Consider the following 25,769-nt stretch of genomic DNA (forward strand, 5'->3'; position numbering starts at 1 on the left):
GAAATCTGTCTTAAGTAGAGTAATTTCATTAGATGAAGCAAGAAATAATTTATTTGAACTGATGTGAATTGGCTGGAAAGGGATTCATAGATCATCTAAGTGAACTTCCTAGTTTTCCAGATGTGGCTGGAGCAGCTAGCCAGTTACACAACTCATTAATGGCAGAGTCAGGGCTAGAATTTGGCTCTGTTAAATCTCCATCTGGTATATCTAAGGAGTAAGTTATTAGTTAATGGAGCAAAGAAGTCATATCTTCAGATGCTATGAGTTGCACTCACTTGGAACAATAGCACATTCTGCGGCAGTGAGTCACAGTGGGGGTGCTGGCCTGCTAACTGGACACTCCGGTCCTGGTCCCAGCTTGGCTGCAGGCTGGCTGGGTGACAGTCGGCCTCCATCTCCTCATCTGCAGACATCGAAGGGCTGGGTGAATGGTCTGTAGAGCTCTAGAATGGAAGAATCTTGGTTAGATTTGGTAACTGAACACGTATCGAAGGTTCCGACCCCTTTAAAACACAGGGGTTGGAGAGAGGATCATAAAGTCTAGAAAACCAATATAATTTGATAGGTTTAAAATTTCTTCAATTTGAGAAATTGAGACCTCTCACTGTTTCAAGAGTGGAGCAGTGAGAATAGGAATGTCTTCCAAGGATGCCTGGAAAAGTGAGTGCTGGTTTAGCGTTGGCCTTTGTCCCCCAGTTCAGCAGTTCTGGCCCTCTGGGGGAGGGGAGGGTCCGTGTTGCCCTGAGGCTTGGGCACGCTTTTAGTAATTTGTACTTTAAACTTCATTTTATTCTGAACATTTGTGAGATTTAAATTGGGACTGGGAAGATTTTCTCTTGGGTGATAAGTGTTGCTGTTTAATTCTTCGTATTTGTCTGCAAACCGTGCAAACCTGTACCTTGCTCTTTGCCTGAGTTTCAGAGTTGGCCCTCGTCCCCTTCCTAGTTGGGCCGTGTGAACTGCTCTGTATGGCTCTGCTCCTAGACTTCCTGGCTTCATAACTGACCAGCTGTGTATTTGTGGACAGCCCTTCGCCTTCTTTTAGCCTTGGCCTTCCTGTCTGTCAGCTGGAAACAGTGAACGATGGTCTCTCTTTACCTTGAGATTTAGCTATGGAAGTTCTTTGACCAGTGTGTATGCTAGACAAACAGTGTATCGTATTATCATGAGCCCATTTCTCAGACCTTCACCTGGGAGTCCAATTACATGGTCCTGAGTTCGTGCTGTTTCTGATGCAAGGGAAGGGCCATCTTGAGGTGGCGCATCTGCCTGGCATGGTTTGGAGGAAGGAGGGCAAGATGTAAAGGGTGGTCGCTCAGTTGATTCGTTGTCACAAGTGTAATGAAAGCTTCTGTTTGTTGACTTTTGCAAGGAGGAAGAAGTCTCCACAAAAGGCAGAAATCTATCTTCAAGGAGCATTGAAAAATTACCTGTCTGAGGGCTGGGCTCTGCCCATCACACACACAAGGAAGCAACTGGCCAAATGTCAGAAGCATCTCGGACAAATTGAAAAGTATCCTTCAAGTTTAATATTTTCATGAAATAGGGAAATTGTTTTCTACTTATACAAGAGCATTGCCCACAACTGAGTGTTTAATAAACACCTAGTATTAAGGAGAGAAAAGTCCTACCATATACATATGTATTGTGTAGAATATGAATTAAATGCCTGGTCAATTTTTTTTAAATCCAATATTGTGTATTTAATAACTTAAAAGTAAAAAAAAAAAAAAGACACCCCTTAGGCTCCTCTTCAAAGGCCGTGGGGGACTCTTGAGGCCAGTTTGAGCGACATCCCTCAGTGTGAGGGCCTCTCTCTAGGACCCTTGACTCTGCCTCAGCTACCTGCAGACCAGTAGCCTTTTAGCCAGCGACTGTCACTTAACTGAAGAGGAACGGAAATACTTCTGCCAGGAGATTCTGACCTTTGCCAGCCAACCGTCAGACAGCCCAGGTAAGACTAGTGTTTAAAATTTTATTACGAAAATTTTCCAATATTACAGAAAAGTGAAAAGAATACAAGATACACCGAGCACCCAGAGTAAACAGTTGTTAACATTTTGATGTGTAGCAAACATGTATCTACATGTCTGTCTTTTTACTTTTTTTCTTTTTGCTAAACTTTAAAGAAACTCTAGACTACATTGTAATACTTCACCCTGAAGCAATTTATCATGGATATTCTAAAAATAAGGACAGTCTCCTAACCACACCAGAAGAATCAACAACGTTCTAATATCATCTGCTAAGTAGTCCATATTCACATTTCCCTAATTGTCTCAGCAAAAAATTTTTTTCTCCGTCTCTTGCCCTGGGTAGAGTGCAGTGGCGCCGTCATAAGCTCCCTGCAGCCTCAAACTCCTGGGCTCAAGCCATCCTCCCGTCTCAGCCTCCTGAGTAGCTGGGACTACAGGCACGCACCAGCATGCCCAGCTAATTTTTCTGTTTTTAGTAGAGATAGGGTCTCACTGCTGGTCTCCAACTCCTGAGCTCAAGCAATCCTCCCGCTTCAGCCTCCCGGAGTGCTAGGATTGCAGGTGAAGAGAGTCCAACGAGAGATCACGTATTACACGTGGTTGTTATATCTCAATTCTCTCTGTTAGTTTAAAACAGTTCTTCCCATCTCTTTTTCTTCATTTTTTAAAGACAGTGGCTTTTCTTGTAAATACAACAGCTTTATTGAGATAGAATTCAAATACCATGTAATTCACTCATTTGAAGTGCGCGATTCAGTGGCTTTTAGTGTATTCACAGATGTGCAGTAATCACCACAGTCAATTTTAGAACATATTTATTTTTATTGAGGTAAAATTACATACCTAATTTGCTGTCTTTACTATTTTTAGGTGTATAATTCTATGGTAATAAATGCATTTATATTCCTTGCCCCTTCTTCTTCTCTCCCTCCCCTCTCCCCTGCCCGGCCTCTGGTGACCGCCATTCCACTCTGTCTTCATGAGGTCCATCTTTTTAGCTCCCACATGGGAGTGAGAGCATGGGATATTTATATACTTGGCTTATTTCACTTAACTTATTGCCTTCCAGTTCCATCCATATTGCTATAAATGACAGGATTTCATTCTTTTTAATGGCTGAATAGTATTCCATTGTGTATATGTATCACATTTTCTTTATCCATTCATCCATTGATGGGCACTTAGGAGGATTCCATATTTTGGCTATTTTGGATAGTGCTACAGTAAACACGAGAGTGCAGATACCTCTTTGATATGTAGATTTCCTTTCATTTGGGTATATACCCAGTAGTGAGTCACTGGATGATATGGTTGTTCTATTTTTGGTTTTTGAGGAACCTCTACAATGTTGTCCATAGTGGCTGTACTGATTTACATTCCCACCAAAAGTGTGTGAGGACTCCCCTTTCTCCACATCCTCACCAGCCTCTGCTGTTGCTTTTTTGATACAAGCCATTTTAACTGGGGTGAGATGATATCTTACTGTAGTTTTGATCTGCATTTCTCTGATGACTAATAATGTTGAGCATTTTTTCATATACCTGTTGGCCATTTGTATGTCTTCTTTTAAGAAGTGTCTATTCAGATCCTTTGCGCATTTTTAATTGGATTTTTTTCTATTGACTTATTTGAGCTCTTTATATATTCTGGTTATTAATCCCTTGTCAGATGGATAGTTTGTAAATGTTTTCTTCCGCTTTGTGGGTTATCTCTTCCTTTTGTTGATTGCTTCCTTTGCTGTGCAGAAGCTTTTCAGCTCGTTGTGATCCCAGTTGTCTATTTTTGCCTTGTTGCCTGTGGTTTTGAGGTCTTACACAAAATATCTTTGCCCAGATCAATGTCCTGGAGTGTTTCCCTGGTGTTTTGTTCTAGTAGTTTCATAGTTTGAGGTCTTAGATTTAAGTCTTTAATCAATTTTGATTTGATTTTTATATATGGTGAGAGGTGGGCATCTAGTTTTATTCTTCTGCCTATGGATATCCAGTTTTTCCAACACCATTTATTGAAGACAACTCTCCTTTCCCCAATGTATGTTCTTGGCACCTTTATTGAAAATCAGTTGACTGTAAATGTGTGGATTTATTTGGGGGCTTTTTATTATTACATTCGTTTGTGTCTGTTTTTATGCCAGTACTATACTGTTTTGGTTGCTGTAGCTTTGTAGTAAATTTTGAAGTCCGGTAGTGTGATGCCTCCAGCTTTGTTCTTTTTGCTCAGGATGGCTTTGGCTATTCAGGGTTTTTTGTGCAAGGTTCCGTGTAAAGTTTAGGAGGGTTTTTTTTTTTTTTTTTTTCCTATTTCTGTGAAGAGTGCCATTGGTATTTTGATAAGTATTGCATTGAATCCATAAATTATTTTGGGTAGTTTGTCATTTTAACAATATTAATTGTTCTAATCCATGAGCATGGAATATCTTCTTATTTTTTTATTTTTTTGTGTCCTCTTCAGTTTCTTTCATCAGAATTTTATGGTTTTCATTGTATAGATCTTTCACTTCTTTGGTTAGATTCATTCTTATGTATTTTATATTGTTTGTAGCTATTGTAAAATGGGATTGCTTTCTTGATTTCTTTTTCAGATTGTTCACTGTAAGTTCATATAAATGCTACTGATTTTTCTATATTGATTTTGTGTGCTGCAACTTTAGTGAATTCCTTTTTCAGTTCTAACAGTTTTTTGGTAGAGTCTTTTAAGTTTTTCTAGGTATAAGATCATGTTATCCGCGAGTGAGGCTGATTTGACTTCTTCCTTTCCAATTTGGATGCCCTTTATTTCTTTCTCTTGCCTAATTGCTCTGGCCAGGACATACTTACAACCTGCAAAAGAAACCCCATGCTCATGCCCCACCTACGCTCAGCCCCTGGCAACCACTGATCTGTTTCTGTCTCTAGACATACCTGTTATGGATGTTTCATATAAATACAGGTTGGATATCCCTAATTTGGAAATCTGAAATGGTTGGAAATCCGACATTGTTTGATTACTGACACGTTCAAAGGAAAAGCTCATTGGAGCCTTTCAGATTTTTAGATTAGGGATGCTCAGCTGGTAAATATAATGCACATGTTCCAAAATCCAAAAGCCCTGAAATTTGAAACACTTCTGGTCCCAAGCTTTTTGGATAAGGGATACTCAACCTGAAGACTCTGTCAACCTAATAACAAATGGAGAGGCTCTCTGAAGAAAATGCTGTTTATTGGGGAGCAGGGCATTGCAGTGGGAATACACTCGCCATGGTAAATTGTGTGCACATTCAGGGAGCTAAAGGAAGACAAAGGTTTCTAAAGGAAAAATGAGGATCACATAATTGTTTTGAAATAATTATCCTTGGCTACAAGGATCAACAAGGGTGGCACCGGTCAGGGATGGACAGGGAGTTTCTGGGTCAGTGTCTTTGAAGAAGTATTTTTTGTGTGTGAAGTTGCAATGGCCTTTGCATAAGGTTGTAGTTTTTGCAGAATCTTTTGTGATAGTTTTTGTTACCAGGCGTATGTGCGTGAGAACCTTCCCTTCATGGCCTTTTCTGGTTCTGTTTGTCAGAGTTTTTTTTTTTTTTTTTTGATTCTGACAACTTTCACAAATCATACGATTATGTGGTCTTTGTGTTGTGACTGGCACCTGTGACTTACTGTGGTGTTTCCAGGCTCCTCCCTGCTGTAGCACGTGTCAGGACTTCATTTCTTTCTGTTGCCTAGCGCGTCAACCAGTTGTCTCATAGACTGGCCCGCCTTCTGGAGTACTCAGTGTCTCCTCACCGGGACATCTCAGTGGAGGTTAGATCAGAAAGGCTTAGATTCAGGTTTAATGTTTTGGAAAGTATACTTTAGAGAGGATGCTGTGTGGTAAGTAAGGTTAAATTTATTGTGAAGTTTAGCTCTTCATGTTTACTTTACCAAGAAGAGTACTTATTTAAAGTAGTTATGACGTTACTCTACTTCGGCTGACATAACGAATTACCATAGACTGGGTGGCTTAATCACCGAGCATCTATTGTTCACAGTTCTGTAGGCTGGAAATCTGAGATCAGGGTGCTGGCAGGGTGATGGCCCTCTTCCTGGCTTGTCATGGTGTCCTCACACGGTGGGAGGGAAGAGAGCAAGCTCTCTGATGTCTTTTCTTATAAGGTGCACCTTGAGGGCCCCACCCTCATGACCTCATCTAACCCTAATCACCTCCCAATGTCCCCATCTCCAAATAACGTCACATTGGGGGTCAGGGCTTCACTGTATGAACATTGGAGGAGCACAGTTTAGTCCATCACAGTTACTACTTGAAAGCCAGTTTTTCCAAAATTGTTGGCTTCAGGTTTATATGGTCATGACTGCTGGGTTGTGTAGAGCCACCCGGCTAGGGGGTTCAGGAGAGTCATGACTTCAGTTGGGTTTCTAGATTCTTCATCATGCCTACACTGATGGGTGGTGGGACCATGGCCATGTCAGCTGCTCGAGGTGAGACTACTTGAGTGATGATTTTCCTGCCAGCGTCCGTCAGTGTCTCTATATGAATAAAATATTCCATAATTGTTTAGTGTTCTCATGTCCTTATGGTGTCAGTCTCAGCAAGTGCTTTAGTCAATGGGTGTTTAGTAAGTACGTAACTGATCAGTTCCGCAGCCTTGTGGATTTTCTAGTCAAAACCGAGGTGCTTATAGAAAGAAGGTGAGAGAGGGAGGGAGCAGGGTGAGAGCCGTCCCCCTCCAGCCCCCGCCACGGTGACGGCAGAGCAGGCCGTGGCGCTGCTGGGCACAGCAGGGTCCATGCTCCATGGGCTGACTCCACAGGCTGGTGGACACCTGGCATTCATTTTCACATGCACAGTGGGTGCTTGGGCATCTTTACTTGAAAATTTCTTTCAGTAGGTGGGAAAGTATTGGAATCCCTTGGAAACAATTCTAGAAATTGGACTATTTACAAATTTTAGTTAGATAAAGAGTTAGTTGACCTGTATTTCTTTTAGGTTTGTCAGAGCAGACTTGGGAACCTTAATTTCTGTAGATTTTATAAATTCTAGAAGTTATCTAGGTATTTGTTTAGATTTTGCTTCTGACCAAATAGCTTTTTGGGGGGGTGGGAGGTGGTGGAGATGGCAGGAGGTTAGGAATGTCTCTTTTGCACTTCACTGCTCCTTGCTTCCTTGTTGCGTGTGTGCCAGGTGACCTGACCTTGTTCAAGGCCTGCAGCCTCCATCACAGTCGGTCAGATGTGAGTAAGGTCTGCTAATATGTATTTACAGGTCACAAAATCGTGCTACCTATGCATTCCTTTGCACAACTGAGAGATCTCCATTTTGACCCTTCCAATGCCGTGGTCCATGTGGGTGGCACTTTGTCTGTTGAGATAACTGTGTGCAGTCAGATGCCTGTCCCTGTTCACGTGGAGCAGATTGCTGTCAACGTCCACTTCAGCATCGAGAAGAACAGTTACCGGAAGACGGCTGAGTGGCTTACCAAGCACAAGACATCCAATGGGATTATTAACTTCCCAACTGAAACCTCATCTTTTCCTGCATCCCAGAACAGCTTACCTGCACTGGAGCTGTATGAGATGTTTGAGAGAAGCCCTTCTGATAATTCCTTGAACACGACAGGGATTATTTGCAGAAACGTTCACATGCTTCTGAGAAGGCAGGAGAGCAGCTCTTCTCTAGAGACACCCTCAGGGGTGGCCCTGGAGGAGGGGGCCCACATGCTAAGGTGTAGCAACGTGACTCTGGAGCCAGGGCTCAACAAGATAACATTCAGGACTCAGGTATGTGTCCAGATTGGGAAGTTGACTTCCTAGTTGACAAAGAAGGGCCATCGAGCTCACAAGGACCGGTCTGAAGTGTGGTGAGAATTGAGTCAGAGTCCTCTGTTCTGTCAACCCTGTTTTTGTCATTATCCTTAAAGCAAAATATACTGACATTTTATGTTGTATTTATACAATTTTATGGCAGTTGATAAATTCTGAGCAAAGTTCTTAACATGGATATTTGTTTTTAGATTCAATTAGCTTTTTAACTCATTGGATTTTTGGATTTAGTTAGCTTTTCCCCCTGTGTATTAAAATACACCCTCATTTGTTAAAGTGAGATTTCAGAGAAGGTGGTACACTTTGATGTTAAACCTTGTTTTCCTTTGTGCCTGCCTGGATGTCAGAACCATTGCTCTGACCCACTCTGACATAAATTTTTCTCTGGTGCGGGATAGCATGTAAGTCCCGCTAGTTCAAGAGGATTTGGCCTGTGGAAAGGACAGCTGTTTGCCACATGTGTTTTTGGTCTACTCTTAGAGCAGGTCTTAAATCTCATGCTGAACGTCTCCACTAAATACCCTTCAAATAAAGTTCATTAAGTAGAAAATACCTTGTTGGAAGTGTAAAGTCAAATTTAAGAGTCAGTTACTTGGAGAATCATAGATTGCGAGATTCCAGGGGCCGTTCTGAGCAGCCCAGTGCAGGCACAAGAGCAGGAGGTGTAGGAGGGGAGAAACACAGTCCTTCTGTGTTTCAGGGGGATCATGGCACAGCTCTGCCTTAGGAGGCTCCTAATTGTGTGACATCTTTTCAAATGCCTGATTCTGACCCTAGGCCAGGGAGCCGGGGACGTACACGCTCAGGCAGCTGTGTGCCTCCGTGGGCCCCGTGTGCTTTGTCCTTCCTCACATCTACCCGGTCGTGCAGTACGACGTGTACTCTCAGGAGCCCCAGCTGCATGTGGAGCCTCTGGCCGGTGAGTGCAGTCCCTGGCCGCAGTGGCAGTGGTCTTAGAGGACTTTCTAAAATGTTCTAGTGGTTTTTAGTTGTGTCTGCCTTTAAGAGCCATTTTGGGTAACTTAATGGAAATTTTGCCTGGGAACTAAGTGACTAAGGCTCTTTTGTTCCTCTGAATACTTGCTTTACTGTAGTTGCTTTCATGTTTAATAAATACGGTATTTCTGAAAGTAAGAAAAATAGAGAAATTAGCTGTGAGAGTAGAAAAAAGAAACTCAGTAGTAGTTTTTCTATTCTTTCACGCAACACAACAATCAACACAGAAGACATCTGTGATCAGATGTGTGGGGATTTCTCCCGCCAGCAAGCAAGTGATCAGTTCTGCAGGGGACTCCCGCTGGGTGTCCTCCAGTCAGTTCCAATGGTCTACTTGGAGACAGTGTTGGCTCCCACAGGCCGGGGGCTCAGGCCCACAGACCGCCCCTCCCCCAGTGCCAATGGCAAGCCCCAGGTTGTTTTGCCTGTGCTTCTGACCAGCTAGAAATTGGGGTTCCCACAACCCCCTCCTTGAGTTTGATTAATTTGCTGGAGTGGCTCACAGAACACAGGGAAGCACGTTTACTGGTGTATTATATTATGTTGTGTTATATTATAAGGACACAGATGAAGAGATGCATCGGGCACTGTGTAGGGGAAGGGATTGGAGCCTCCATGCCCTCCCTGGGCAAGCAACCTCCAGGAACCTCGATCCCCACATGCTCAGCTAGCTGGAAGCTTTCCACATACCGTCCTCTTGGGCCTTTTATGAGACTTCATTACGTAGGCATGATTGATTAAACCATTGGTCCTGGCGATCCAGCCCCTCTCCTCTTCCCTGGAGATTTCAGGGTGGGCTGAATGCCTTAACCCTCTAGTCCTGCCTTGGTCTTTCCTCTGACCAGCCCCCATCCTGGAGCAACCAGTCAGCTCATTAACATACAAAAAGACAGGACTGTAGAGATTCTAAGGATTTTAGGAGTTAATATGCTAGGAAATGGGGTTGAGGACCAAATCCATATTTTACGGTATCACATTAGCCAAGTATCAGCTAGTGTCTGCTGCAGAGAGTTTAATAAATACATATAATTTCCTGCTTAGAGGTCCCTTTCAAAGTCTAAATACTAGGTTTATTCTTCTCAGATCAGAAGTGTTTCCGTGAGAGTGGCCATTAGACTTGACCCTTACGTGTGGCATTTGGGAGATTCCCAGCTGCCGTCCTTCCTGATGAGTTCTGAGGTTAGGAGGAATCAGTGCAATGACTGAAGACCACGTGGCAATTAGACACTAGTGAGTGAATGTCTCAGTTGTTTAGGTTAGGAATGATGTATGTATTTGTTTGTTTCTTCCATTTGGGGAAAAAAAAATCCAGAAAAGCATTTTTTTCTACTTAATCTCCCCATTCTCCCTATTTTTCTGCATTCAAACTTCTCCCATGGCCCCCAGCAAAGGCCCTAAGATGCTGACACAGCAGTCAGTCTCTCAGATGGTCCTTCCGTCGGAGACGCTTGTGGCAGAAGCAGAACTCAGCTGGCAGATGTGGCGCTGCCCTCGCTCCCTGCCCTGCCTCCCTCTGCTCTCTCCCCTTCTCAGTCCTCGGATTCTCAGAAACCTCAGCCCATTCCTGCCCCTCCATTTCTGTCTGGGAGTAAGGGGGGCCATCCCCACTGTGGACTGCTCCTGAACCAAAGGCCTGTGGCCCCAAGCTAAGAAGGCCCGAGAAAGCCCTGAGGGCACCAGCACGTTGGAGTCTCCTTTCAGCCTCGTCCTCTGAGTCTCTCTTACTTATTGGCAAGTAAATCTTGTGACCCTAAGAGACATAGTTGCTGTCATAATCCCTAGTTCTCTAAACCAGGGTGAGGATAAGACCCCCTCGACTCAGAGTCCTTTTGTTCCCAGTAAGGTCTCTCCCAAATTCTGCAGGACACATCACTGAGATTAAAAGTTAGGGCAAAGGGAATGGAATTGAGTGAATTCATGGAGTATCCAAAATGAACAAATCCTTTGTAGTAAAAGAAACAGAGTGCCCTTGAACCTTGCAGTAGGCCCTGAATTACTATTAATACTTCTTGTTGGCAGTGATGCTAATTGCTGTCTTTTTCCCTTTAGATAGCCTTTTGGCAGGCATTCCTCAGAAGGTCAAGTTCACTGTCACTACTGGCCATTATACAATAAAAAACGGGGACAGCCTCCAGCTCAGCAATGCGGAAGCCATGCTCATTCTGTGTCAGGCGGAGAACAGAGCCGTGATCTATTCTAACACAAGAGGTAAGGCACCAGCCACCTGGTCGTGAGGCAGTGGCGTAGGAGGACCCTCGGCTTTGTCACACACTGTGAGGGTGTTAGAATGAGCCTGGCTTGCTGCCACCGGTGAGCATGGCCTAACACCTCTGTGCCCTGTGCTGTCCTCAGGTGGTGTCTGGAGTCAGTGTTCTGTACGCATCCTGGGGCCTGGCGCCTGGGCTGGGTGTTTCCCTCGAGGGAGGTGGGCAGGGAGTGGGGTACCGCCCAGTGGCCAGGTGGTGCTGCCCTGGCTAAGGACATAGGGAACCGCATCACTGGTGGGTCCCTGCTCTGTGCTGATGCCCCACCAGCCTCTGTCCACCCCGCCCCATTACGCCAGTCAGAAGCCCCAGAAAGCTTGGATCGTCCCCCAATCCCTGGCCAGGAGGAATGGAAAGGGAAAAACCCTGCTCCCTTTCCGGGGGTTGTTGATCTGCTGATGGGGTACAGTGGGAAGGGGGACATCTGCAGGCCACACAGGACGTGGTGGGCCACGTGGGGAGTGCCCTTGTGCTGTCTTCAGATGGAGAGCAGTGACAGCTGTCTGGGCTCCGCCCACCACGCCATGGCTCTGTCCTGAGGATTTGTTCCTGGCTTTCCTGCCTTTCCCTCCCCTGCAATCCTTCCGTGTGCAGAGGAGCAGGAGGAGTGCAGCTGCAAGCCCACTGCTGGGCCCAGTACCTACTAGAAGTGAATGGAAAAATGAAACAGACGACACGTGTTTGCAGTGACTTTTTCTGTCTTTCGTAGAACAGTCTTCCAACGCATTGCTCCGGATTCAGTCCTCCGACAAGGTCACGAGCATCAGTCTGCCCGTTGTGCCTGCGTATCACATGATTGAATTTGAACTGGAAGTTCTCTCTTCACCGTCAGCCCCAGCACCCAGAGGGGAGAGTGACCTTCTGGGGACTCTGGAACCCCACTGGAAGCATAAGGACAAGCAGAAGACTGGCCACTGCATGGTCACCACGGACCACAAAGTGAGGGGGGCTGTGGAGTGGCTGGAGTGGCAGCGCCGCCTGTCCTGCCTGCTGGGAACAGCAGTGTGGCAGAGGTGCCTGTGCACCCCCTTCTTAGATGAGGGGTGCATCTTGCAAGGACACACAGACAGGCTCTAATGTTCCCAACCAAGAGGACAGGAAGTCTGCCGCAAGAGCTACGGTGGCAGCCTAGGCGTGAGGGGAGCTAGATCCAGGCCATTGTCCGTCTGTGCCCATGGGCAGGCTGGAGGAGTGTGTGTTGTGTGCTTCAGTTTTTGTCCACCGAAACGTCACGTCAGACGTAGGCGGGAAGGAGGTCTGTCATTTTAGGCATTGGTGCTGGTATTTAGCGACAGTTACCTGAGAGATGCGTGGTTTGGTCACAGACCGTGTTGCTGGCATCGTGTTTCTCTGAGATGTACTGTGGCTTGTGACAGAGAGCAGGTCTGAGGGCGCTTTTGAACAGCCTGGGGCTGCAGCGTATACCAAGAGCTGCAGGATAAGAGGGTAGGGTAAACCACCTTTTCACAGCAGAAAATTATCAGACAGGCCCACACCTAAGAACAATGTTTTAATTTTCAGTTCTTGAAGAATTAAAACATCTCTTCCCCTTGTGTCATAAAGAGGTTCCTGAGCAAGGGTGCCGCTTGCTGAGGTAGGAGCACTTAGCGCTGAGTACGTGGCTCTGCGCCAGCGTGTTCGTGCATTTCCTGTGGGAGCGCGGTGAAGCTGAGACCTGCCTCCCGGCCCTTGAGGGAGTCGACGGCTTTGTGCGCGTGGCGCCCACGTCCACGGCTTTCCAGTCACGTGTTGGCCTCAGAGGGGTCCAGTGCTCAGGTGTTCTTCTCACTTGGCGTGGTTACTGATTGATCAGTGTCATCTGGGCGTATGTGACTCAGGCACTTTGTCATAGCCTCCTGCACATTAAGACACGTCTGGCACCACAGCCCCACGTGTGTGGGCACAGGAGCTGGGTTTGCTGCTTTTGAAGGTACCTGTGCTCTGTAGCCATGGAGACCTTTCTGGAGACCTGTGTACATTCTGCCACTTCTGCGTCTGTTCTTCTGTGAACGTAGCTTCCTGTTTCTGGTTTGGGTGTGCATATGTTCAGTAGGGTTTTGCTTTCTGAACAATGAGTGGTGAAGCCACAGGAACATGTCTAGGGAATGGGGAGCCACTGCAGATGTGGCTGGGTGGTGGCGGTGGCTGCACCGTCTGTCAGGCGCGTCATCTGAGTGTGTGTCCTCTGCTTCTTCCTCAGGTGTCCATTGACTGCCCGTGGTCCATCTACTCCACCGTCATTGCACTGACCTTCAGCGTGCCCTTCAGGACCACGCACTCCCTGCTGTCCTCTGGAACACGGTGAGGGAGGCGTGGCGGGCAAGCCCTAGCTGCCTTCCCAGGCCTCTCCTAAGTGGAGACTGTTCATGTTCAAAGCTTGGCCTGAGAGATGACTAAGGATACTTTCTTACATAGCCACGATGCTATCGTCCATCTATGAAAATTCACAGTAATTCCCTGGTGTCCTGTAACGTCCAGCCCACATGCAGATTTTTCCAGCTGTCTCAAAAATGATTCTTTACAGTTGGTTTGTGCGATTCAGGGCCCAAATAAAGTCTCCATTTCACTACTAGATCTCTTTTTGTGCTGCTTTCCCTGTTTTTTAAGCCATTGACTTGTTGATACGCTCAGGTCTGTTGTCCTCTGGAAGTTCTGCCATTCTGGATTTGGCTGGTTGCGTCTTCATGGGTTTAACTAGTTCCCCTGTCCTTGTGTCCCTTACCGATTGCTAGTTAACCTGTAGAGCAGGGTTTTTCAGCCTCAGCACAGCTGCCGTCCTGGGCTGGGTGGTTCCTGTTGAGGGGCCGTCCTGAGCACTGTCGGGTGTTGGGCAGCACCCTTGGGCTCTCCCACTAGGTCCCAGGAGCAGTCCTCACCCCCAGTCGTGACAGCCACAGATGTCTGTAGACATCGCCCGGTGTCCCCTGGTACAGGTCACATTGTCCCAGTTGAGAACACCTGCGCTAGAGTAGTGATTAGACTCCGATTCAGTTTTGGACGGGAAAGTTTGGAGGTGGCATTGAACGCTTCATGTTTCACTGTGTCAGCAGACCCATGGTGTCTAGTTGTCCCACCCTGGTGATGACGCTAGAGGCTCGGGGTACTTGTCTGGCCTCTCAATGTCACGCTCCCTTTTGATTTTGTCCGTTGATGACAGTTGGATAATTTGGAAACAAAAATGTCAGAACCACGTTCAGAATGGGATGTTATACTAGCAGCTCTTTTTTCCCTTCAAATCACAGCCACAGAACAGTAGGTCTTAATGGTTAAAAACATCAATAATCTCTAAAAGAACCTGAGGTGCTTTATTAAGGAATTATTTTTTTAAACTCTACCAGTAATGGTAATTAAGGTGAGCCCTTTTTCAACAGTTTTTCAACAAGCAGTCATTACCTCTAGTGACGGAGAGTAATCACTGCTCTTTCCTACATAATTCATTGCAGTCTAGCGTGTGTTTAGGATGATCAATTATAATCATTTAATAATCCTGTACCAGAAACGATAGTTTTGATTCATTTTCCCACAGAAATAGCTTGTTTTCATGTGAAATCAAAAGTAGAAACATCTGCAACAACCTAGTCATATTTTGCCTTGTCACTTTTTTGATTCCCATTAGAGAGGGTCTCCTTAACAAAGCTAAAATGTATTTAATAAAGTTTTAAAATGTCAAAATCACATTTCTTGTTTTTCTGCTTTAGGAAATATGTTCAAGTTTGTGTCCAGAATTTGTCAGAACTTGACTTTCAGCTGTCAGATAGTAACCTTGTGGATACTGGGGCTGGCACCGACCTGCAGCTGGTACCACTGAACACGCAGTCCCAGCAGGTAAACACTTTCTAGACCTGCGCGTCAACTGCTCAGCAGGGAACTGGAGTGTAAGATGTAGTATCTGTAGTGTTCGGATGACAGTGACACAGTGTGTTTTGAGACTTGGCCCTTAGATACAGAGGAACAGTCTCACTGCCAGTTAGCACGAGCCCCTGTGTTAATGCCGGTCAGACTGTTCTCACACTAGCGCAGGGCTCGCTGCGACGTGCATGCTCCTGTTTGTGGAATACGTGGGCTTGTCGTGGGCTGAGCCGCAGGATGGATTAGGAAATAGATACCTATATTTTTAGAATTAAATCTTAAGCTTTTCCTACTCTATGCATAGATATAGGCAAATGCAAGCTTGTGTTTGAATGTGCTATGGGTTGCATGGACACCATCACTCATAAGAAGTGGAGACCGGTCCATTCTGCCTGTAACCAAATGCCGCCTGTGCCAGAGGGAAGAGCTCCTGTGTTGGTGGAGCTTTGTGAGGAGTCACGTTCATGGCCGTGCTGCCTGGCTCAGTCCTGACCTTGCTTTTTATGTGTTTTTCACGTGTGTTTTTAGACAGTAAATGCTGAGTCAAAGAATATCAAAGGTTTTCTTAATGGACATTTATATCTTTAGCATTTTTAAAGGATTTTTCCCCACAAGTACTTGACTACTTTCAAATCTTACCTGATCCTATCACTCCACTTATAGGTGTGGACTTTATGTGTCTTAGTGGTGTTTGGTCCATACATTAGGTTGTGCTAGTTCCTAAATTAACTGAATGTATAAAATAATTGGCATGGATGTAAAGATGCCCTATCTATCTATCTGTCTATCTATCTATTTATTTGAGACAGAGTCTCACTCTGTTGCCCAGGCTAGAGTGCAGTGGCATCATCACAGGTCACTGCAGCCTCAAACACCTGGGCTCAAGCGATCCTCCTGCCTCGGCCTCCTGAGTAGCTGGGACGATAGGTGCGTACCACCATGCCTGGCTGTTTTGTTTTTTAATTTTCATAGAGACGGAGTCTCGCTGTTGCCCAGGCTGGTCTCAAACTCCTGGCCTCAAGCAATCCTCCCACCTCTGCCTCCCAAAGTGCTGGGATTACAGGTGTGAGCCACCGCACCTGGCCAAGATGTACTTTTTAATTGTTTGATGACATTGTCCCTTGTTTTGGAGATGTATGGGCTATTCCATATGTAAATTAATAAATATTCTTTAAGCTTCTTTTTTATGATCCCCTGTGCTGTGAAGCTTATGGAATCATAACAAATTAAAACCTTTATACCAGTTTTGTGCAGTCTTCTGCGTGAGCAGGGCCAGGCAGGAGGAGCCAGGGTGGTGCTGGGCCCTGCAGGGCAGCAGGGCAGCGTGCTGGGGGCACCTCCGTCCTGCCTTCCCTGTGCATGAAGTGAGCTGTTTCACTGCAGTGTTGGTTTCCTCCCGGAGGTTCGTGGTATGGTGTGTGCAATGACAGCGACTCTCTTTGCAGCGTATCTGCAGCAAGCAGCCCGTGTTCTTTGTGTGGGAGTTGAAGTGGACACAGGAGCCTCCCCCTTCTCTGCATTGCCAGTTCTCCGTGGGATTCTCCCCAGCTTCCGAAGAACGGCTGTCTATCTCCTTAAAGCCGTATACTTATGAATTTCGATTGGAAAATTTTTTTGTACGTAATGTATTATTTTGGGGGGGTCTGGGGTGGGAAAATGAAAGATGGCATCATGCTCTTTATTACCTGAACCATCAAATAGACAAATTCTTTGAATATAATGAAGCAGCAGCTCAGGGAAACTAGTTAATTCTCGGGGTAGTTCAATCATTGGTCCCTCTCAGGTGACACCCCTGAGGTGCCTGCACTCCTGGTGGCTTCTCTAAGATGAGTGTTTACCATTCAGAAAGCCCGGAGACTCCTTTTCTCTTTTTCCTCTTTTTCTTATGTTGACTTAGTAATTTCCTGGAAATATTTCTTAGGGTCATTTCCTCTTGATCATTAGCTACTCCTCAGGGGCATTAGTTTCTAAGGCATAACTCTAGTTTTTTAAAAGGAAAACTGGGTATATTAAGAGAATTTGCTGAATATTGTGAAGATTTCCATATAACTGCTGCATCTTTTGGGCGGAAACCAATTTAAGTGTGGAGCTAAAAGTAACATTTGAGCTAGGTAGGGATACAGTTGTGTTTTTGTGTTTATTTAGAGAGATCATTTGATTTAGTGTTGTGTAATTTTGAGATATTTCCTTTTCTTCTCTTTACTACTTAAAATTATCAGTGTTTTATTTGAGGTGTTTGTGTTTGTATTAGTAGTTTTCTTCTCTGCCTTCTTCCAGCCAAAACAGACTAATTGTTTTGACCTTCATGTTTTGTTTAATTATCCTTATTAGCCTTAGAGTATTGAACATACTTACCAGCATAATTTATCTTTTTGTAGTGTAAACAGATGCCTTTTTGTTGAGTTAATGGCAGTTGACCATTAAATCATTGGTATGTTGAAGAGTCTGCATAAATGTAATCTGTTTGCTTATTGCAGATGATTATTACCAGTTGGCAGATTTCACTGTTGTTACTTTTCTATCTTAATTTGGAGAGGCAGAAAAAAAGAGTATAGAAAGAATTTCCCTTTAGAACTGTGCAAGCTGAGTAAAGGGCCAGAGAAAAATACTTGGATTGTTCTTTTCGAAACTGGTATTCTGAGGCTCTGAAATACAGATAGCACTTAAAAAAATGTTTCTTTTAATAATTATGGGTACATAATAATTGTGTGTCTTTATAGGGTGCACATGATGTTTTGATAGAGGCACACAGTGTGAATGAATCAAATGAGGATAATAGTCCTCACTCCCTCCTCCCCTCATCCCTAGACAACCGCTAATCTATAGGCAAATGTGTCTCATGGTTTGCCTGTTCTGAACATTTCATGTAAATGAAATCGTATTATACGTGATGTTTCTGTTATTGGCTTCTTTTTCTTAGCATAATGTTCTTAAAGTTCATCTATTTTGTAGCATCTGTCAGTACTTCATTCCTTTTCATGACTGAATAGTATTCCATTGTGTGGATGTGCCACGTTTTGTTGATCTATTTATCAGTGCCAGTAATCCAGATTGTTCCCACTTTGGGGCTATTACGAATGATGACACTATGAAAAAAATGTATGTACAAGTTTTTATGTGGACATGTGTGTTTAGCTGTCTTGGGTAAGTACCTAAGAGTGGAACGGCTGGGTCATACAGTGACTCTGTGGTTACCTTTGTGAGAAACTGCCAACCTGGTTTTCTAAGAGGCTGCACCACTTTACATTCCTGCCAGCAGCACAGTGGGCTGCGGCTGGAATGGAGAGAGTTCCAATTTCTGCACATCGTCACCAATACTTGTTTCTGCTGTCTGTTTGATTACTGCAGTCCCAGCCGCTGTGAAGGGGATCCCTGGCTTTGGTTTGCATTTCCCTCATGGCTAGTGATGGTTGAACATCTTCTATATGCGTACTGACCGTTTGTGTATCTTCTTTGGAAGGAAGTCTCTTCAAATCTTTTGCCCAGTTTTAAACAGGGTTATTTGTCTTTTTATTATTGAATTGTAAGTTCTTTATATATTCTGGATACGAGTTCCTTATATATGATTTGCAAGTATCCTCTCCCATTCTGTGAGTTGTCTTTTCACTTTCTTGATGGTGTCCTTTGGAGCACAAAAGTTCTAAATTTTGGTGAAGTCCAATTTCTCTCTCTCTTTTGTTGCTTGAATTATTGGTTTTGGATCTAAGAAATCATCACTTAATCCCAGGTCAAAAAGATTTCCTCCTGCGTTTTCTTCTAGATGTTCATAGCTTTAGCACTTCCATCCAGGTCTGCGGTGTGCTGTGTGTCAGTCTGTGTGTGGTGAGAGTGGGGTCCTCACTCGCCTCCCCCGGTGGCTCGTCGCCGTCCGGTGCCGCTCTTTCCCTCGGTAGTCTTGGCACCCTTGTTGGAGATCAGCTGTTCACAAACATTAGAGTTTACCTCTGAAGAGCCTTGTTATTTCTGGTCACTGTACCTGCGGCCTCCCCAGCTGCTGTCAGGTGAGGGCGCCCACGCCAGGAGTCCCGAGACCAAGCGGCCACAGTTGCTCTTCTGCCGGCCGAGCTGACAGTCTTTCCTCAGGGCTCCAGGGTTGTGGGCAACTCCGCGTTTGCCTTCTGCTGTGTTTCTTAAGACTGTTCAGGTACGTTTCCTTGGAACTTTTCCCTTCCTCTCCTGCCTAGACACTGTATAACGTGAAGGCCCAGATACTCCCCCCTCCAGGGATGGAGTACTGCAGGACGGGCTCACTCTGCTCCTTGGAGGTGTCGATCACGCGGCTCTCGGACCTCTTGGAGGTGGACAAGGATGACGCGCTGACAGAATCTGAAGACTATTTCTCAACAAAGCTGATGTATGAAGGTGGGTTAGAGGCTTCTTTTTTCCTAACTTTTGTCATAATCCAGCGCTTTAAGTGAGCGTTCCCTGCCTTTCACAAAATGCAGTGTTCCTTATCCAAAGAGGGATTATTCTCGAGTTTGATGTAATAGTTTCATTATATAACAAGGTCGTAAGCTCACCAGATGTTGCACTTGGTTACTGTGGAGCATCCACACTACTATTTACCCAGCAATTGTTGGGCTCGGCGCTGAGAATGCGATGGCATTTAGAGACGCCCTTTCCCCTCCATGTGCGATTGGGGCTCTTTCCACTACTGAACCAAGTTCAGACTCCACTGCATAGCAGTCAAGGCTTCCATGGTCCCACCTGCTGCCCCCGTTCCCTCCAGCCTCCCCCACATGCCCAGGCCACCCTCCCTGCCCCCCTCCCATGTGCCTGGGCTCCCCCACTTCCCTTTTTCTCCAGGCCCCCCTACCCTCGTCGCCTGCCTTCTTCGGAGCTCTGCTGCTTCGGTCTGGCGTTCTCAGAGTTTTGGGTTTGGGGACCTTTTATGCTCTAAAATGATTGAGGAGCCAAACATTTAATTATTAATTTACTTTAAAATAACAAAAAAAACCATTACATGACATTATTCATGAAAAATAACTTTTTTACAAAAAATAATGGAAGGATGACATTGTTTTGGAGTCTCCCAAATCTCTATGATATCTAGCTTACTAGAAGATACCTGAATTTTCATAACTAGTTTCTGCATTCAGTCTGAGGTGATAATCTTGGTATAAAGTACATGAAGAAACTCCAGCCTCATATAGTTGGAAAAGGGAGGAATATTTTAACAGCTGTCAGATAATTGAAGATATTCTTCTCTGATACTACACTGAAACTGACGAGTAGGAAAGTCTGGAGTCACAGGAATGGACTTGTACTCACTGTCGTTGAACCCTGTGGCCTGTCTTACATTTTGAATGGATCCTTTACCCAGGTGTCATTTTGTAACTGGTCATTTGGTTTCCTGAGTTGTGCAGATCTTCCATATGTGGACGTCTTTTATTTGGCAGTATCACAAATGCCCATTTGTGAAACTCATGCTGATCTCTCAGGAAGGTCTTTGAGCATCTGGTCTCTGTCAGGCTCACAGTGGCAAATGCAAGTTTTCCGAAATTTTAATTTTTGCTTAAAGTCTCAAATTGCATCATTGGCAACAAAGACCTTGGTGGTTTTCTTTGAAGCGACAGGCACACATTATTCATTTTCAGTGAAATGTCCGCCGGTACCCAGGACCGAATAACATCAGTTTGCCAGTTATTCTTTCCAGAGAAAAGGGTGTTCGTGAGAACAAAGGCCGGCTCAGCCCACAGCACAGAGGACTGCACAGGTGCTTTCCTTGAGCCGGCGGTGCCACTGCCGTGGGGACACTCACAGAGAATGCCAAGAGGCTGTGGCTCACACCTGTAATCCCATTGCCTTGGGAGGCTGAGGCAGAAGGATCACTTGAGGCCAGGAGTTTAATACCAGCCTGGGCAACATAGCCAGATCCTGTCTCTATCCCCTAAAAAAAGATGATGATGATGGGTACTACAGACTGGAAATAACCCACGTGTCCTTTAGCTCAAGAGCGGTTAGCCAGACTGGCAGGTCTGCACGGTGTCTCCTACTCAGCATTGAGACAGGGTGAGCTGTGATAAACGCCGCAGCGTGGATGGCTCTTGAAGGCCTTATACTAAGTGAAGAAGCCAGTCCTGTCAGTTGTGTTCTGTGTGAGTCCGGCCGGTGCCACGCTTGTACAGAGGGAGAGTGGTTCAGTGGTGGACGCCCAGGGTCGGGGTGGGGTAGGCAGCAGGAGGCCATCTGTGGTGACGCACAGTTCCGTGCCTGGGCTGCAGTGGTGGTCACAGGCGTCTACACGCGTGGCAAATGCCACTGATTATACACAGGGACTTATTACCCCAGTGGCGAGTGCCTGTAAAGCTGGTGAGATCCCAGGGAGGTGTGCGGTCTAGTTAATAGTTGTGCCAGTGTCAGTTTCCTGTGTTAGGTGGGAGGGCACAGTGGGGGACGCTGGTGATGGGGACATGTGGCCCCTCTACTGTTTTTGCAACGTCTTGTGAGTCTGTGAACATTTAAAAATTTACCAAAAAGATGTATACTCAAGAGTTGAATTTAATAAAATTAGTTCTGACTGCTTCATGAAGGGCATTTTTAAGTAAAACTGACTTTTTTGCTGTGAGTTTGTGGTGGTGAAGAACGTGGTCAGCATGACTGTGCGTGGTCTGGCCCCTCGCTCCTGCCGCTGCGGTGCCGTCGGCACTTGGAGAGACGGCCGTGTGAAACTGCTTTGAGCTCCTGGGTGCCCTGAGGGGCCTGTCGCGAGAACTCTTGCTCCCTTGCCTCCTTCATGACTCTGCTTGGGCCTCTGCGTGGCCCGTAGTGCCACCTGTCCTCAAAGTCCCCATCCCGACCTGCAGGAAGCCTGTCCTCTGTGACCCTCTTCTGCTGCTCATGGCCCTTTGGTCTCACACGGCCTGGGCTGTTGCTGGTGTCCTCATGACAGGAAGCTGTGACTTCTTTGCCAGGTCGCCTGCTTCCTGAGGGCAGGATCCTGTCCTGCTCACTGTCATTTCTCCAGGGCTGGTCCGAATGAATGCTCACGTAGCGTGCGAATTGCCTTGGACTAAGTGAAGGTTGTGTGCTAATGATCAAGGTCAGCACTGACGCTGGCCGTGCACCCACACGCCGGGCCCGGGAGTGGTGCTGCGAGTCTCACGTCCACGTCTCTTTCCCTGCTCTCAAAGCAGCTCCTCCAGGTCAGCGGCGCCACCACGCCTCAGCGTAAGCGAGCCTGGAGGCCTCAGGAGGGCTGTCCGGGTGGCAGAGGCAGGATTCAGACCCACATGTCTTTGGTGACATCACTTACCAGTGCAACTAGCACTCCGCACCCGCACCGCCACCTGTGCCTGATTTAACAGCCAGAGTAGCCATACTTGTGAAGAATTGCATACAAACTTTGCAAGGAGATTTCACATCAAAATAAAATCATCATTTTTAATTTATTAATTTCAGAGAAAAATGCAGCTTTTCATATGCATCTGACATGATTCAGTCTAAACTAGAACTAATGGAAGGTTGGATTGAAAGAAATATGTGTCTTAGTTATTAAAACATACGGGTTTATATTAAGGTGCAGTTGCAAGACACTGAGATACATATTTTCCACTGCTGGTTCTACACTCTAGAGTGTCTAAGGCGTAGTCGTTGATGGTTCTTATTTTGGTGTGACCCCTGAGTGGCCTGTCCTGCGGCAATCACGGTGTCTTCCTCTGTGTTGCAGTTGTCGACAACAGCAGCAACTGGGCAGTGTGCGGGAAGAGTTGTGGTGTCATCTCCATGCCTGTGGCTGCTCAGGCCACCCACAGAGTCCACATGGACGTGATGCCTCTGTTTGCGGGCCGCCTCCCCCTGCCCGACGTCAGGCTGCTCAAGTACCTGCCCCACCGCTCTGCACACTCCTCCCAGCTGGATGCCGGTAAGGACTTCCCAAGAAAGCGTGTAAGTTCACTATTTGGGTAGGAGACAGCTTTGTGTGGAGAGGGATAAACTAGTGTCAGAGCAGGCCAAGAAAGAGCGTGTTTCAGTGTCCGTAGACTGCGAATAACACCAAAACGGGGTCTCCGTCCGAAGTCCAGGCGCCCACCCTGGAGCTTGATCCCGTGTGCTGGGATCCTCTGGGAAGGGGCAGCCTCGGTGACGTCTCCTGCACTTTGAGCTGGGCGTCAGTGTGGCTTGGGTCTGACACCCTGTGTGTTTTGCAGACAGCTGGATAGAAAACGACAGCCTGTCAGTGGACAGGCACGGGGACGACCACCCGGACAGCGGCAGCGTCAAGAGCAGGGGCAGCGCGCACTCGGCCTCGAGCGGCGAGCACAAAGGCCTGCCCATGCCCCGCTTGCAGGCGCTGCCGGCCGGCCAGGTCTTCAACTCTAGCTCTGGCATGCAAGTCCTCGTCATCCCCAGCCAAGACGACCACGTCCTGGAAGTCAGTGTCACATGACAGCGCCCGGGAGAGCAGACACCACCGCCCAGCTGTGGGTGCGCTCTGAGGGACGGTGCCTGGATTCTGCTCGCTCAGGCTCTAGCCGGACTCCCCGTGATCCTGCCGGGCCGCGAGGCCTCAGAGAATGTCATTGCACAGCTGCTCAGCTGAGTTCTCGTTACTTCCGTGTTGTCTGTGTATACGATGACTTATTTTCTCACCCATCCCCGCGCTGGCGTCCTACGGTGTTTGCTCAGAGCCCCAGCTCCCTGCTCCTTCTCACTCACTGCTCATGAAAGATTTTTATCCATGGTCTCTCCACTGAGCAGCCTTCCGCCTGCTGGCTCTTTACGGAAGCTTGTCTTCCAGGTAGACACTCAGCAGGCCTCGCAGTCTTCGTAGAGACACGTGTGTGCCTTTCTGGTCACACGGCTGCCCCATTTCTGGACCAGGGGGATGTGTGCGTCTCCTGGTGATAAAACACAATCCTTCACCCCAGATAATCTAGTTGTGCTTTTCTAGAGTAACACCCTTGAGGGCAGGGGGTGGAGGGGATGGGGTGAGGGGTGGGGTGTGGGGAGGGAACATAACCCCTTCTGTGCCTTGGGATGCCAGAGCTAGGCAGACCTGGAGGTCCATCGCCAGAGCCATGTTAAAGGTACTTAGGAAAGACTAGACCAGGGCATGAGGAACAACTTGGCATTGAAATAGTTTAGGGATAAATGTTTCTGGAACCGTGTTTTCCCCCATAATGTTGATTGAATACCGTATGCACTCAGAATTAAATATATATTTAATTTAATTATCATTATATATGTGGGGGTTAATATGTTGTCTGTTTTTCTCTTACCTTTAAAGTCTTTACATGTAATTGTAGCTGTATAATCAATATTTTATTTTTCACCTTAAGTCTTAGAAATTAAGATGTTCCATTTAAAACGAAGATGAGGGGTCCTCTGGGTGTTTTTCTAGTCTGGTCGTAGGGCAGGACGCAAGTCCTGGGACGGCCTTTGCTGGCCAACTCAAGTGCAGTCCTATAGTTCGAATGGATTAATTTGCTTTTGGTTGTAAATTTAATTGTACATACGGTTGATTTATTATTTTTAAAAATACAGACTAACTGATACCATGTTTATGTATAAGTTGCACCAAAAATCAAGGACAGACATAAATGTGAGTTTGTTTTTACTGGTGTGAAAGTCACAGCTTGTAAATAAGTGTTGTATGTATTAAACCTTTTCCAGCTTTCCAAAGCAATGTATTTTTGTATATATGAGATAAGAGTACTCTGAATTCACTGGGAAAGTGTGCTTGGAATTGAACTCAGCAAGATTAGTGCAAGTGGACGTGGTCTGCCCTGCAGAGGGTGGGACCTCAAGAATAACCTCAGATGTGTGAGCTGCAGAGAGAGGAGCCAGGCAGCTGCGGGTCCTGCAGGGCCCTGAGCTCCCAGAGGCTGTGGGCGGGGGGCGGAGACACAGGGCAAACAGCGCGGAGCAGGGTTTCCAGTATTCCCTGTGTTGTCTTTGACTCATTCAATAAATAAAGGTGGTGTGATTCTTCCCCCCATGTCTTTTTCATTTGTAGAAATTGGAGAAACATGTAAAGAAGATTAAATGTTTAATTAAACTTTCCAGAAATTTATCTTCCTTATGTGCAGTTTAAAACTAATAAACTTGGTCAAACTAGTTAGCAAATTAGAACTTCTGTATCTAACAATAGTTTAGGGTTTCTAAAATAAGGTTTTTTATTATAAAAATTGATTGGTTGCCCTACAGATCTGCCACGTCCCGTGAATGAAGAGATCTTTTAGAGTTGAGCTGCTAGAAAAGCCTCTGCTCTATGTTGTCAGCCTTGGAGCCAAGAGAACATACCCTTCTTCCATGTGTAATGTACACCTCTCACCTTCCGGAAGAAGGAAGGTGATTAAATGTTTAATTTATTACTCTTTGATTTTCTTGTATCTGGAGTCTACACCCAGGAGGAAATTTTCTAATTACATATATATTTAGAGGAAGAAAAAGAAGGGGAAATACAAAATGTTTATGTTGGTTTCTTATGGTGGTCTGGAAATTGATTTCAAATTTGTCAGTTTTTTCCCCCGTAATTAACCCAAAAGATCTTTTGCAAACTAACTTGCATGAGTGCTTCTGCCTTTTTTAAAAGACAAAATGTCACCCAAAACTTTGTCATTCTTTTCTTAATATTCATAAGAGTAACTAAAAGGGTGTAATTGGATTTTTATTGTTTAATAATTGTTTTAAATAAAGTAAGGTTTATGTGTTTGGGACAAGCTGGTTTTGTTGATAAAGATGTGGCAGCTGTTAAAATAATTGTGAAGCCAGATATGCAATGTGTATGTATCTAGAAAGCAAAGAGCATGTCTCTGTGGAACATGTAAATATTAATACTAGCAAATGGGAAAGTAAGTTATAATTTTTGTGAATTTCATGGGGTCTCCTATGATTGGAAAAATTATAACTCTTCTGATTCTAATGTGGAAATTGTATTTAATCTGAAA

General features: G+C 45.7%; 1 protein-coding gene across 1 annotated transcript in view; it reads left to right on the forward strand.

Moving 5' to 3' along the window:
* Positions 1-23,796, forward strand: part of TRAPPC10 (trafficking protein particle complex subunit 10) — an 81,409-nt gene extending 57,613 nt beyond the window's left edge. Inside the window, exons 12-23 of the mRNA XM_045540782.1 lie at positions 1,376-1,516; positions 1,845-1,957; positions 7,212-7,726; positions 8,546-8,687; positions 10,814-10,972; positions 11,738-11,967; positions 13,229-13,329; positions 14,727-14,853; positions 16,323-16,493; positions 19,062-19,239; positions 22,547-22,741; positions 23,028-23,796. Coding sequence (XP_045396738.1) covers positions 1,376-1,516; positions 1,845-1,957; positions 7,212-7,726; positions 8,546-8,687; positions 10,814-10,972; positions 11,738-11,967; positions 13,229-13,329; positions 14,727-14,853; positions 16,323-16,493; positions 19,062-19,239; positions 22,547-22,741; positions 23,028-23,266 — 2,311 coding nt within the window. The 3' untranslated portion in view covers positions 23,267-23,796. The remainder of the gene's footprint in view (positions 1-1,375; positions 1,517-1,844; positions 1,958-7,211; positions 7,727-8,545; positions 8,688-10,813; positions 10,973-11,737; positions 11,968-13,228; positions 13,330-14,726; positions 14,854-16,322; positions 16,494-19,061; positions 19,240-22,546; positions 22,742-23,027) is intronic.
* The last annotated feature ends 1,973 nt before the right edge of the window (positions 23,797-25,769 follow it).

Source organism: Lemur catta, chromosome 1 (assembly GCF_020740605.2).
Source record: "Lemur catta isolate mLemCat1 chromosome 1, mLemCat1.pri, whole genome shotgun sequence".
Classification (NCBI taxonomy): Eukaryota; Metazoa; Chordata; class Mammalia; order Primates; family Lemuridae; genus Lemur; species Lemur catta.